We start from the raw sequence: 14,892 nt of genomic DNA, 5'->3' as shown, positions 1-14,892 counted from the left end.
CTCAGCCCTGGAACCAACTTCCTGGTTGTATCACAGGTGGTCCTGCTGCAGCCATCTTTTGTTGGCTTGTGTACTTACAATATCCAAAAGGTTTCCAACAATGCTCAAACCCAAAGAAATCCTAATCTATTCAAGGTACTGCTGCATTTCGACTCCCATGATCCCATGCTACTTCATCATCAAACTCCATCTTTCATTTTCACTCTTTTGACTGAGAGCCCCCCTCTCAGCAAAACCTACATTTGTTATTTTCCTGTATTTTTTTATCTGCTCATTTGCAAAGCACTTTGGATCACTGAGTTGTGCCACATAAACAAACTTGCCTTGATTTGGCAAGTCAAAATATCTACCATGAAAAGGGTGAACTGGCAAGTGTTTCGCAGCCGGCTGAGATAATGCCATGTTCCCGCTGCTTCAAAGCCAAACGGGCTTACTGCTGCTCAAATGTTTATTCCTCCAGTGTTCAGCTGGGTTCATGATACAGATCACAATATCACTGTACTATTACAGCAGAGAGGGCAGTCTCAGGGAAAATGGGTCTACCAAAAATGCCATTAGCAGTATCTAATTGCAAAATAACTAGAATTCAGTGTAATGGTCAGTGTAGAGCTGTGTGAACAAGAACAGAGAGCCGCTTGTTGAATTGTGCACTGAGAGGCAAAGACCCTAATGGATAGGAGGTCTGTAATAGGCTTCTCGTCCTTTGTACGCTGGCACATGGGAGGTGTGGCGTTCTGCACTCATGGACTTCTCACCACTCACCCTCTGCTCATCATCATTTCTCTCTCATACACACCATTCAACGTCTCTGTCTCCTAGATGGAAAGCTATAACCTCTAACACAATCTACATGCTCACTTCACGGCGTATGTCATCAGCTCATCAGCTCCTAAATGGAACAAGGGACAGAGAGAGAGAAGAGGGAGGGATGAAAGAGAAAAGAAAGGAGGAGATGATGACGGGAAATAAAAGAGCGAGGGTGCTGAACGTGGTGAGTCAAAGGGAGGGATTTTTTTTTTTACCACGCAGATTGAAACCAGCGCAGAGAAATATCAGATTAGTGCAGGTCAGAGCAAGAACATTACAGATGCTGCAGCCATCCTTTCCCTACTCCAGTTTCAATTCATGATTCGACTAAGTGGACGCAGTAACTATTTATGCTCCCTTAGATAAGTGGATGGCCATTAAGCTGGCTCAACTCCACTTCATTATACAGGACACCATTTACAGTATCTACCACGCCACCACGGGCCGTCTCCTCTGCAATGCTAATGCAGTGACAAGTAAACGAGCATTTTGAGAGGAACAAAGAACATCAGCATATGGTGTTTCGCTAAAAAAGATTAAAAAAAAAAAAAAAAAAATATATATATATATATATATATATATATAACCCCTGCCTCCCTCGCTGTTTTCGCACTTCCGGCAAAGAGCTCAACAACTGTGGTTAACTCACGCAGGTGAAGTACACAGCAGATGGTGCTGATAAAATGAAAGAACAGAGCCTGTAGTTTAACGTCTCCATTCTGCTGCCATCAATTCACCGAGCAGTTGTGCTTCTCTCCCAAGGTGCAACACAACAACACCAAAAACTAATTGTCCCTCATCCCTTGACAATTTTTGGAATGTAAGAAAAACAAAATGCTCTGCTGGATTGATGGGGTAATCAATGAGAACGTAACTATGGCAACAGGCTGTCTGGCTTTAATTGGATATTTCTGCCTCTTGGAGCCAGATTGATCGAGACTGGGAGCGCCCGGAGATCCTAATTCAGTTGGCCAAATACTGTTGTGTTTAAACTAAGGAGCAGTGAAAGGTTCTATAGATCAATGTGGCTTATTGTGCTTTGTAACTGCATGCAAACAGGACTGAGCCTATAGGCAGTGCAGCAGCTCGCTGAGGCTTTACTGCTGCTAACATCAGCACCCTGACATGCTCGCAACGACAATGCCGACGTGTTGATGTTCAATAATGTTCATCAAGTTAGCATGCTAACATTTGCTAATTAGTATAGCTGAGCATTCATGACTTCATCCTATAATTAGTGTATGAATTCTTGAGTTATGGCTAAAAACCTATTTTGTGAGGACACAGTGACCATGACCTTTGACCTTTGAACACCAAAATCTAATTAGTTCATCCAGTTCATTCCCTCAAGGTGACTGAGAAATCGTGTTCACAAGAAAGGGATGGTCGGATGGAAGGACAGAATGTCTCCGGACACTGCTGTCACTGGTGCGGTGGCATAAAAATAAAAATTTTCAAAAACAGCAAAGTGATACAACACATACACACACATTGAAATTTCTGGCATTTTTGGCATGTTGCAACACAGACTGCTAACTCTGAATTAAGTCATCTAGCTGGAGGATGTCCGCTTATATTGTATCAGTGCACGGCCTGAAGCAGTGGCTGTGCTCCAGTGTCTGTTCTGACGTGAAATGAAAAGAAGCAGACTGTTTCTGTGCGTTTCCATGGGCTCTGCGCTCAGAGAGACGCCGGACCTGATCTCACAAACAGACCATAATTTGCATTTTATGTTTCAAACCACTTCTCTCCCTGATCTCCCAGTGTTCGCAGAGCACTCACCTTTAGGGCCTCGGAGCGGTTAGCCAGCAGTCTCTCTATATTCCCCGCAGCCGTCGCCACCAGCTCCCTCGCATTGTTGGACTGCACAGTGAAGTGAGGACTGTGTACATGATATATCTAAGACAATCAGAGGAGAAGGTGAGGGGTCAGAGGTGAGCAGAGCTTCAACTTAAGAAATCCATACTGTATGTCCTTGATGTCAAATCTTCATTAGCAGCCAGGCGTTTATGGAGATTAGGTTCAATGCCTGATGATTAAGGTCATAATGATTTTAACCACTAGCTGGCTTTCCATACCCAACATTTTCACATAGATTTCAGAAAACAAACATGTAGTGCAGCACTGTAAGTGTCATGTACATGATCTGCTAGCGTTACAACTGATGAACGTCTGAAAATGAGATTTGGGGCGTTCTCTCAGGAGCTTTTGTTACAGATGATCACAGGATAACCATGTGGTCATCATGCCATCAGATGCAGAGACGTATTTTCTATACACAGCCGGACTGCATCTGAGGCAGAAGACGTTACTCTGCATCAGCGGTCATCTTTTGTTCATCAGACCTCGCTGGCCAAAGCACTATGATTTTAAAAAAGGAAAGCTACATGTCCACTGATTAAATTGCAATGTCAGCTTATGTAACGAGACCATTTACTGTGCTATGGAATATGCTCCAGCGAAAGAAATAAGAAACACAAATGCCAAACAGCCAATTATTTAGCAGCCTAGAGGGATTTCATTGTCCGACATTCAAACAGAACTGAGGCACGTGCATGTATTTGTCGTCGTCCTCCAGGCGTCTGATGGATTTTGCTTTAGCGAAAGAGCATCTTTTTTTTAAGCTTTTTTTCTGCTTTATTTAGATACTGACAGCTGGAGAGAGACAGGAAAGGCAGGCGAGATAGAGGAGATGACACGTAGCAAAGGGCCTGGGCTGGAATCGAACATGGGCCACTGCGGTAAGGACTCAGTAAAAGTCTAAAATTGTGTCCGCTATTAACAATATTTAATGGCATTCCAGTTGTAGTTTACAGGATGAACTGAAAAGGCAATCTGGATAATTTCTCCACATGTATTATTAACTTGCAAGCTACACTCCCTTTTAAATTCTGCATGCCGCATATGTTACGTTTTCTTTAAACAAGGGCGTCGCCAGAAGCATCAGGTTCTTCTCCAGCAACAACAGTTTAAGAGGATTCAGTTACACAAAATATTGATACGCTTAATTCTCATTTCTGCTGACATGCCATGGCACCACATCAAATAAAAACATGTTTTGTAATGATTTCCATGACGCTTTAAAGTGGGCTGATTTTATTCTCAAAGTGAGTGAGGAGCAAGCGTGCCAGATGCATTATGTCAATCAATGTGGATCTAAAAAGCTTCTTCTCGTTCGTCAGATCTGAGCTTGTGCGTGGGCGTGCGAGAACTATAGCCATCAAGCTATAGTCATGATGCTGATCTTATCTGAGCGTGTACATTGGGCAGGCAGAATGAAATGATGCAGCGTTATGTCTAATGAGAAGCTACTATATATAGACTGGTGATGTGTTGTGACAGATGAGTTCGTGCAAGGAGGGTTAATGAGTGGAAGAGAAGCAAGTGGCAGAGAGGACACACGATAATTCTTTAAAGTCGAACTGAAATTAGAAATCAGTGAACTAAGATATCAGTACATATATCCATGGTGTTTCGTTTTTTTTTGCTTATTTGGTCCAAATCATAGCAAAAAGAAGAAATTTAAGTGTGAATTATTTTCCTGCAGGAGCAGTGCACCCTACAATGTTACTGGTCAACTGACTGTTACAGTATGCAGGGCGGTTTATCAGGCTCAGGGCAAATGCTAGCCGTTATCTGGTGGGTATCTGTGAATGTTTGAGCATTTCCTACTATATATTACTCTGTAACTCTGTAAGATTAGAGTTTATATAATATAATATAATATAATATAATATAATATAATATAATATAATATAATATAATATAATATAATATAATATAATATAATCAATATTTAACCTCATCGACTTCCGAGATTTTTGTAAACATATGTTAAAACACCTGTTTGGAACATTCCACAGGTAAACAGGCTCATTGGTAACAGGTGATAGTATCATGATTGGGTATGAAAGGGGCATCCTGGAAAGGCTCAGTCGCTCACAAGCGAGGATGGAGCGAGGTTCACCACTTTGTGAACACATGATTGGATAAAGGAGATTACTACATGAGCTCGGGGACACTTTGTAAAACAAGTTGGTGCACAGATGCATTCTGTTGATAAAGAATGTGAAATGTTGTCTCTGTTGTTGTCGCAGCGTTTTGTCGTGCGAATTGCCCGGGCAGCGTGAGAGCGTTAGACTGAAGGTGAAAGCATGTGTAACACGCAGGAAGCGCGAGAGTTGGCGACCCTTTCACAGAACTCCCCATCGCTGTTGGTGTTGATATTTGTCTTCACCAAAAGTGGACCCGAAAGAAAGAGACAGCTAACAGATAGAAACTTTATGTTTTGTTGGAAAAGTAAAAATGTGTATACGGTATATATGGTCAATCAGAGCAACAGTTAGAGGAAGTGTGTGAGTGTGTGAGTGTGTGTGTGTGTGTGTGTGTGTGTGTGTGTGTGTGTGTGTGTGTGTGTGTGTGTGTGTGTGTGACACAGAGTCATGCTTACCTTTGTTAGGTGATGTATACCGCTGGCTGTGTCTGTTAAGGTCATCAAGTCTTTTTGCATCTGGTCCACCCATTCCTTTATTCTAATAACACAATAAAAAAACAATCAATTAGCCAACCAATCCTCATGCAATGGAAAGCGTCCGATTGGCCTGGATAGTCTAATCAGATTTATTGAGTTGCTCCAATCTCATTCAGTTTTAATGCAGCCTACGCTGAGCTATACTGCTTAACATCACAATATGCTAAGAAAGCTGTATGGATTCAGGGAGCGGAAGCATGAAAAAATAATGTTTAGCCAAGTGAATACATTGCTCTACTCCACATGAGCTGTGCATTAAAGCGAGAGCTATTCATAGTTTGTCAGCATGAGAGTGTCACACCCTCAGGGGTGAGATGCTGGTTAATCTGTTCTTCTGATGAGAAAGAAGAGAGAAAAGAGCACGAGAGAGATTAACATTCATTAATTAGGGTGTAGACTTTGTTTTAAATAACACGCTTAAGTAAGATCAGGACATATCTAAGGTTTCTTTACTCAAATAAAAATATATTTCACTGTTGTTGCACTTCAAAAAGTGCAGTACAGTGTACAGAGTGTCTGTGTGTTCCTAAACTCATCTAAACAGTAATTACCAGCACGTCAAAGCTGTGATAAATCAACGTTATGCCCTGTAACTTAGCCATGAGGATTTTAAGGACACCAGTTCCTTATATGGAATCCTTGACATTCGGTTCAGTTCAGGTTATACGTGCGTGTGCATGAGTGTGCGTGGTGTGTATGTGAGACCATATCCAACATGCCCCCTTACTGTCAAAACACTAATGAATCTCTTTACTTGGCGGGTGAGGCTACACACCCCACGTGCACTCTACAAAGATATTTATGTTTATTTCCAAAATGTACACGGTTGTACAGTGTTTAGGCTGTAATAAACTTTTGGACAGGCCTCCTGATCATGATCAATGGAGCTAAAATATCTGAACAGTAAACCAAGCCTGCAGGCAGTTGGCTTAGCTTAGACTAGAGGACTAGAAACAGTAGAAACAGCTAGCCTGGCTCTGTCATATGCTAGCAAAATCTGCCTACGAGCAGTCACACAAAAACCAAACTAAAAACATCGCATGTACTTTTATTCAGGGTGCCACACATGTTGTTTTTACACTTTAGTTCAGGCTAGCTGCTTCCAGTGTCTGTTCTAAGCTAAGCTAACATGCTGCCAGCAGTGGCTTCATATTTAACACACAGGCTCAACAAGACAGCAAACGAGCACATTTACAAAATGTCAAACTATTACTTTACTGAGCAAAATCATTGAACTGTAGTCATTCTCCACTAAGCTCTACTTCAAGAACTTTTGCTTTTGAACTTCTGTGCTGATGTAGAAATCTTTCTGCAAAAGCAATGTGCACATGCAATAAAACCCACACTGCCACCACACCACTGTTATCAACCTGCTGCTGCTCAGCGACACATAACATGTTCTGAACCCTCTGGAAACACTGTAAGTACACCAACAAACCCTGCCCCCAGCTCCTTTACAACAGCTAATAAAATATACATGACATAATCCATAAAGAAAATTACCCTTTCTCCCCCACAGTGTGAGTTAACCTCTTCACCTTCCACGCTGCTGAGCGGCCTCTGACACATGAACCCCATCTATGTTATCTTATTTAAAAAAATACAGTGTAACGTGAGCACAGTTAGCTCACTCTGGAAATGTGTGGCATAGCAGCCACAAAGTATATTTAGCATTGTGAGGGACAGCTGAGGGCAGATATAGGATGGTCAGCACATAGCTCTTCCTGTCCCTCATACAATCACGTGCATGTGCATTAATGCCTCACAGATGACTTCAAAATAAACTAATGTTTGAGAGCCATAGTTGCCATTCAGGCTGAGCCAATTCCAGGGTCAAGGTCCAGTAACCATAGTGAGCAGGTGTGTATTAGGGTTGTTATGCACCTGACTATCAAATAAGCCCAGTTGGCCTTAAGAAAGAAGGGCGGGTCATTACAGCAGGTGTCTAATGCGACAACTGTGAGTGTGTGTAGGTGTGTATTTATGCTTCATCCAAGAAGAACTGATTCTTCCACTGTTTCAACAAGTGTCCTTGAATGTTCCACACCCCATTAACAATTAATCTTTATCGTGTTTCTGAGCGTACCACATCATATTCTCATCACATCCACTGTAAGTGCGAGGTATTTAGAGCTGCTGATCCAACTTTGTAGATACAGACAGCTCTGTTCATCAACGAGCTGACACTAATCCTGTGTTTGCACAGCTTCATCCCTAATGAGGAGAGCTCTGCTACAATAAAACATGATCCAGGGAGAGTGGCTTACAACACTAGTTGTGGTTAAAGTAATCAGTCCCCTCACTTGTCTACAGCAGCTTGGGTGTTCCTACATGAGGTCAGCTTGTAATATAATAAAACTCCCTGCTAATGGCAAACTTACTTCTGAAACTCTGATTTTGGTTTGATAAAATCTAAAATCTCTCGGGTAAAAACTGAAAGGCTGAGCAGTGTGCTGATTAGCCACTTCCCCAAATAACCATCGCCCTTTTATCAGTAAAGGCATAAATTCCTTGCATGACATCAGGATGTGTGGCTTCCTCATAACTGATGAAAGAGTTCACTGTTTTTGAGTACAAATGCAAAAAAAAAAAAAGTACAAAAAAAGCATTCGATGACAGAATGGAAACTTGGAGCAAGACATGGAAAAATTAGATAGCATCATTATCCCCTCCCATGCTCAGCTCCTACTCTGTCCCCTTCTCACTCTCTTGCCCCATCTCCTTGGGGAAATGGAGAGGGGGGCAACATGGAAAGGAAGGAAGCCACCAAAATGGCTGGTGAGGCTTGCAGAGCTGCTCGGCTACAGCAGTTAGACTGCAGGGCTGGAAATGAGAGGACCCATGTGATGCTCAGCCAAGTGAGAGACCCGCTGGCATTACAAGCCTATTTTCTCTCACACTTGTCTCATTCAGTCATTAATATCACCCACTTATGAGGAAGACTGTTTTTTTCTGACAGGCAATTGTTGAAGCCCCCTTTTCCCCCTTAACTTCTCTTGTGTTTTATGCCAGTTGTGGTCACTCACTCAGTTCAGTCGACAGACTGTGAGGCTGGAGCTGTTTTTGGTCCAATTATAAAATCTGTAACACATGAAAGGTACAAAAGTCCAGTTTTCTTACAGTTCTGTTTCATCTCACTGCCACGATGCTTCTCTCTGGAATTTATTGTTGTTACTGCGCTGCTGTGATGACTGAATTCAAGAGGCACTCCATCAATTTTATACACCTACTACTAATACTGTCCTACTAGGCACCACCCAGCCTGTGAAAACAGATAAACAATGTCTTTTGTGGCTCTGGAGGGAGCTACCAGATCACTGCGTTTACCAGGTGGGGAAGGGCTAAAAAGGCACTAATGATTTGCATTATGGGAAATGTAGGATCCTGTGCTTTCGGAACCTGTAGTTGCAACTATTCATCCATCCATCCATCCATTTTCTATACCGCGTATCCCTTTCGGGTTTTCGGGGGGTGCTGGAGCCTATCCCAGCCGTCAACGGGCGAGAGGCGGGGTACACCCTGGAGCAGTGGCCAGTCGATCGCAGGGCACAAACACACAACCATTCACACCTAGGGGCAATTTTACAGTAACCAATTAACCTAATGAGCATGTTTTTGGTGCTCATTGGTGCACGGGAAGAACATGCAAACTTCACACAGGAAGGCCCGACTCGGGAATCGAACCGGCAACCTTGTTGCTGTGAGGCACAGGCACTACCTGCTGCGCCACCGTGCAGCCCTAGTTGTGACTAAAGGTCAAGATAACTTAGGTTTTAACGCCTAAATTTAAACACAAAATTGTTGTAGCCTGTTGCACCAGCAATATGCAAGTTCTCTCTTAATTTAACTGTGTCGATGTCTGGTTGCACCACAAGGAAGTGAAAAGCGCTACTCTTAATGCAGTGTTCATTATCGTAATGCCAATTGTCTTTAAACACTTTGCTTCATAGTAGCGAACAGGCTAACAGTTAAAAAAGCTCACATTATCACCAAACAACAGCAAAATGTAGGTAAACTAGGACAAGGACAACATAGGGTATCCTATCATAGGGCAGGTTAAATTCTAACGTTAAACACGCAAAGACACTGGCAAACTCTTGAATCTTGTGCTGCGTGATACTTTGTTGGCACAAGATTATAAAATCAGCAGCACTTCCCGACTCTCAGTCTCCCATTCCCCTGGTCATTGTTTAGGCTAGACAGGAATTTGGCAACATAACTGCTGTTAAAAAGTGAGTAACATAAAATAATCCCGTCCTCAGTCCCTACAATGATACAGGCGACTGCTAGAGCTTGCTAGGACTCTGAAGGAATGACCATATGTTGCAGCTTGTGTTTGACCATTTGGCAACGTCCAGTACTGCAAACTTCTAAGTGATACTACACATTTTCCTGTACGGAGCTGGAAATGAGCCACGGTCTGACACATGCATGCACACTTTGGGCCTGGGCTGCTTTAATACTTGTCAGAGCTGAGATGAGATGCTCTGATACCTGTCTAACTCAGCATGTTGTTTGCAATGGTGAAATGTGACTCAAGCGGTGCATCCAGTTAAGATCATCACAGGTTCACTGGCTGCAGAGAGCTGGAGACACACATGGTTGGAGTTTAGACAAACACACTCTCTGATATGAGGGCACCGACGCTGAAAAGATGACATTAAAATTTCATCAAGTTCTTTCCATGTCCTCAGTCACGAGCACGAATTTGCCAGTGCGTTAAATAGTGTGAAATTGGATGAGGTGCTGGTGAGCAGTGCCAATATTACCACAGATACCACACCAAAACTCTGCAGACAAATTAAAAATAATAACAATTCCTCAACCCCTGTGAATGAGCATGTCTCTTCATTTGTGCTTGACCTATGAGTGGCTGATGGGTGCACCCAGCCCCCCCCCCCCACCCCCCACCCTTAGCCTCCTTCCCTCTAATGAGTGGAAAAGAAGCTGCCTCCCTTAGGCCACCTGTCACATGTACTTGTGTGCACATGTGTGTCAACGTCTGCATGTAACCAGAGTAGTGGGTCTTTCAGAGGGCAGTAGGGGGTTGCCCGGGGTCAAAGGTCACCAGGACAGGTGCATCTCTATTGCAGAAGCTCTTAATGTAATGAACTGGGTGTGACCCTTTTGTGCATGTGTGTTTTATAGCCCACCATTCAGAGTGATGGCCCACAGCATGACAATGCAATGAAATTAGCAGAGTATGGCTTTGAAGCTTAAAGCTGCATGAATCAATACTTTTGCATGAACACTGAGTCAAAGAAAAGGGTAATGTGAGTAATAAAAACCCACTAAATCCAATGTACGCTACCTGCTCAGCACTACACAACAGACAGCAAATTTAGTGACAAGCTGGTGAACATTAGTGTAGCTTTTAGCAGCAAAAGAACCAGATATGTCCCTCAAAAGTTGGTGTAGATTAAAGGGATAAAAGGTGAGTGAGTGAATATTGAACTTCCATTCATCAGGTTGCATGAAACATGACTCCATGTGCTGGATGTGTAAATAGGAAAATGTTCTGCAAGAAAGTCAGCCATAACAACTTCATAATGTGATGACAGAGTATGCCAGTGATGTGTTTGAAGCTTGTTGCACTTCCCCCCAATAACAATATTTATTGACATCCAGCCAGTCTGTGAGGTGATAGTGCTCATCAGCTTGTTTAGATTACCAGTGTTGGAAATTTGAAGCAATTACCACACACTGCATGAAAAACCACATTTTCGACCCGTAAATCCCCGCGAAGTTCCTTGATTTTCGGCAAGTTTACGGGGAACTTCGCCGGCTCCGAAAATCGTCGGAAACGAACCATCTGTTGGCGGGGGGCGTGGTTAATCGCGCCTTCGCGAAGGTGCGAATAGCTCTAATTAGCACATGAATGCTACCGACGTTGATCTACTCAGGCTGGCCTGCTGACTTCACAAACAACCATTGAACATGTTGTTATGATGAGTTGCACTAAGTTTGTATAGTACTGGTTTGTAATGCAGAAGTAAGTCCTTCTGTTATTTCAGAATTAAAAATGAATGAGGTGAAATACACGGAGGAAGATAAAAACAAGCCTGACAATCCAGTACTACCTGTGTAAGAGACCTATTCATCCGTATTTGCCACCTTAGAGGTGGAAAAAAAGGAAAACTTGATTTGAACATCCTGACTCACCAAAAAACAGCCTCGCTCTGCCAGTTAGCAGCACACTGTCCAATCTGAGGGGTGAACACAGAAAAGTGGACACAATCCCAGAATAGAGGGCGTGACTCAGCATTAAGAGCACGGCTGTCTTACTTCTGAACACATTAACCTCTCCGGCCAAGCTGTGTGTGACTGCCGGGGAGCCCGTTTACGTTCTGCTCTCCCTCTGTTTATGCATTTCAAAAGCCCGGCCTCTGGCCTTTAGCTGCCGTGCAGCCGTTTGATTCACTTTCAGCAGGGATAACACACCTGTAGGACAATCAGCTCGGGAAGTGAATATGCTTCAACACTCAAAAATGATAAATACTTAAGTCTCTTGGGTCCAATTGATCAGGAGGCCATTTAGATTGAAAGATAAGTCAGGACTGTTGCAGGAAGAGCAGCTTCAATTCACATTCTGGATTTAATTATTTAAAGGATAATTCTGGTTGATTTGAATTTGGGTCTTATTTTCCATGTTGTGGCCATCATTCCCACTCCGTGGATAAAGAAGTCACAAGAGACAAGCAGCCAGACAATCAGGCAGTCTTTTTTTCCAAACCACAATAAACAAACTATTTTGGAAGCGAAAACAAAGACAGACAGTACAATGATTACAAGACTGAAGTGTTTGTTTCAAGCTTTTTCACCATCATGGACAAGAAGTCCTCAGAGCACTCAGAAAATAGATAAATGGCTGAACTGTCAGCTTGTTCACAACCCGTCGGATCCTCTGGATGCTCGTTTCTTGCCCAGCTGCCTACTTCCATTGTCATCATGTTTGTAGAATTAACGACTTGCGCGAGTACGTAGTAAGTTATCACTCAAAGAAATGAGCCAAAACTATCAAAATAAGACGAAAGTTGTTTTTTTTTTAGGTATATAAGCTGACCGCAAACTGTCCTTGACTAATACTTTGCTTCTACTTTTACCTCCATTCAAGGTTCAGATAAAAAGCTCACAGTTGTGCTGTCACAAGGGGTTTGCAAGAGTTTGTAATCCAACTTAAAAAAAAATGGCTCCCAGATGGAGTTCATGGAGAGAAGATTGGGAAGATTTTACCTTTAAGCTTTTCCTGTCTGTACTTTCATACCCAACTTATTTCTATGTCATTTCTGGAAAGAAAGCAGGGAGGGAACTTTAAATAAATACCCTGTAGACTGTATTCTTATGCTTTGGGCTGTCAAAGTATTGGAACAGTTTGTCATAAAACACTTTTTCATGTCTCGCTGGTTAGCAGGCAGTAGCTGCCTCAAGTCTTCTCATCTCAACTGAAACTCATGGAATGAAAAGTCTAATTTCATGCAGCGTGCATGCCATATCTTTGATCAGCAGTGGAAGAGAAAGGAATACATCCAGTGAGAAGCACTTTTTTTTTTTTTTTACCACCATGACCTTACATTGTCTCTCAGCAGCAGAGGTTTTCAAGTGCGCCCATGTTATTTCCACAGCTTTAGAACTAGTCAGTGCATTTTCTGTTTCTGTTTTCTTCTGTTTTTTCCGAGGGATAAAACTGACACCACGTAAACACCCCCAGCCACTGAAAGTCCATAAAATTGATCCAGCAAAGTTTGATGCTGCATCATTTCGACTGATTTCCCGAAAAGTCGGCCTCACGCCGGCTCTGAGGCCCGACTTGCCCATGTGCAGAGCAGTCGCAAGAATCCAGGGCTCAGCATCCAATCTCAGAGTTTCCACTCCAGCGCCCTCCCGTCTTGTAAACATCCTCATGTTTTTATACTCAGAACCAAGTCTGCGGATCCACATTTGATCTCTTAATACCATCGAAACCGTCACAGAAGAAGCTTCCGACAGCCAACGAACAAACGCCGTCCTTTTTCCTCCCTGTCTCATCATGCTGAAATGTCGTGGTTTCCAACATTGGGAGACAGCTTGAAACCTTAAATCCTCCTCTGATAGCAGTAATTTGGGTTTCTAATCTGTTCTTAGAGAGAAACAAGGCTGACATCATTACAGGAAGCAGAGGGGATGCACGAAAAGAGACAGGGATGTTTGAGGATGGCAGCGTGGATGTAATTGAGCCACCGGGGGATAGTTAAGAGCTCTGGCTACGAGGCGAGGCATCTAATAAGCAGCGAGCCTGACAGAGCTTTGTGGAAGACAAACAGTCACATTCTGCTTCTGTTCCTGTCTTTTCCATACTTTCTGACACTCCCTTCACCCTTTTTGGGTAAATCTATCACCTATAGCTCTCTTTCTTTCTCCTTCCCTTCATTGCTTGGACCCTTCCTTCAATCTCTGCCAATCCTCTTCATTTCTTCTCTTTTCCCTCTTTCCTCCCACCTCTGTTACTTCGCTATCTGTTTGTTGTTTCGTATAATGTTGCAGTGTTTTCTTGTTTTCATTATTTTGCTGAAAGCTCACATTTTCATCTCGCAAACTCCACATAATTAATCGCCTTGTTCACCACCTAATGCTTCCCATTTTTCCTCTAAATGAACTCATAATGCTAGAAATTCTTTGTCCTCCTCCCCCCTCACAAAGGAGACAAGTGATGATACTGTATGTTCTCCTTTATTGAGGTCAATAACACCATAATTGCAGGCTTTGTAAATGTCTCGCGGCCTCATTATCTTCCATGGCAAGATGTTATTGATGTTTCAGCCTCTCTTCTAGCATATTCCTCTTAGCAAGTCAGTCAGAGCGTTTTACCACGGCCCCCCCGCCGCGATCTGAAGATCAGTGTTTACTGTAAGTGAAGCCTTGACAGTATTTTCCACGCTCTATCGAGCACTTACGTGAGGGTGTATTACAGGTGCGGAAGAACTGACAAGACATTGTATGAGATCATTACCAAATGACGAGGCGGTGCTGGTGTGCAATCATGCACTGATATAGAGCAGGTGTGGGCTGCAGGAAGCTGACTCCGATGGGACTGACTTAACTGGTGGACTTACGGCCGAACACAAACAGCTTTGTATTGACTTGTTGTGCTCTGGCTGACTTTGAAGCTACACCACAAGCATTTACTGTATAAAAGAAAATAACTCAGACTAGACCTGTCATAGTTATTATGTAACCTCCTGTTAGAGCTGACCGCGAATATTTTGAATAATTAACTTTTTCCATTCCACTTTTTAATGCCGTCATCTTCGACTTCGCCTGCAATGAAATTAAGTAATCTAAACCACAAGTGAAGCAACAAAATACGACACAACGTTTAAGAACAAGCAAAATGTGTCCAATTCTAATTATTATTACGTTTTATGTTTCATCACTGCAGCAGCAGCACAGTGAATTTAATGACCAACCTTGAAGGTGAGAGAACCTTTGGCCTCCCTGTGGAGGAGGAAAATAACCTTTTGTAATTTAATGTCACAAGCTTTGTGTTTGTCTTTGAACATCTTGGGACTCTGTTGGAA

General features: G+C 42.8%; 1 protein-coding gene across 2 annotated transcripts in view; it reads right to left on the bottom strand.

Annotated features, from left to right (window-relative positions):
- The window catches only part of LOC139350314 (voltage-dependent calcium channel subunit alpha-2/delta-1-like), an 88,831-nt gene that overhangs the window by 66,553 nt on the left and 7,386 nt on the right, over positions 1-14,892 (bottom strand). For both annotated transcript variants that reach the window (XM_070991568.1, XM_070991569.1), the window contains exons 2-3: positions 5,258-5,339; positions 2,590-2,706 (exon numbers count right to left, since the gene is read on the bottom strand). In XM_070991568.1, the coding sequence (XP_070847669.1) occupies positions 2,590-2,706; positions 5,258-5,339 (199 nt within the window). The remainder of the gene's footprint in view (positions 1-2,589; positions 2,707-5,257; positions 5,340-14,892) is intronic.

The sequence above is a fragment of the Chaetodon trifascialis genome, chromosome 22 (genome assembly GCF_039877785.1).
Source record: "Chaetodon trifascialis isolate fChaTrf1 chromosome 22, fChaTrf1.hap1, whole genome shotgun sequence".
Classification (NCBI taxonomy): domain Eukaryota; kingdom Metazoa; phylum Chordata; class Actinopteri; order Chaetodontiformes; family Chaetodontidae; genus Chaetodon; species Chaetodon trifascialis.
This window is presented reverse-complemented; position numbering and strand designations above follow the sequence as displayed.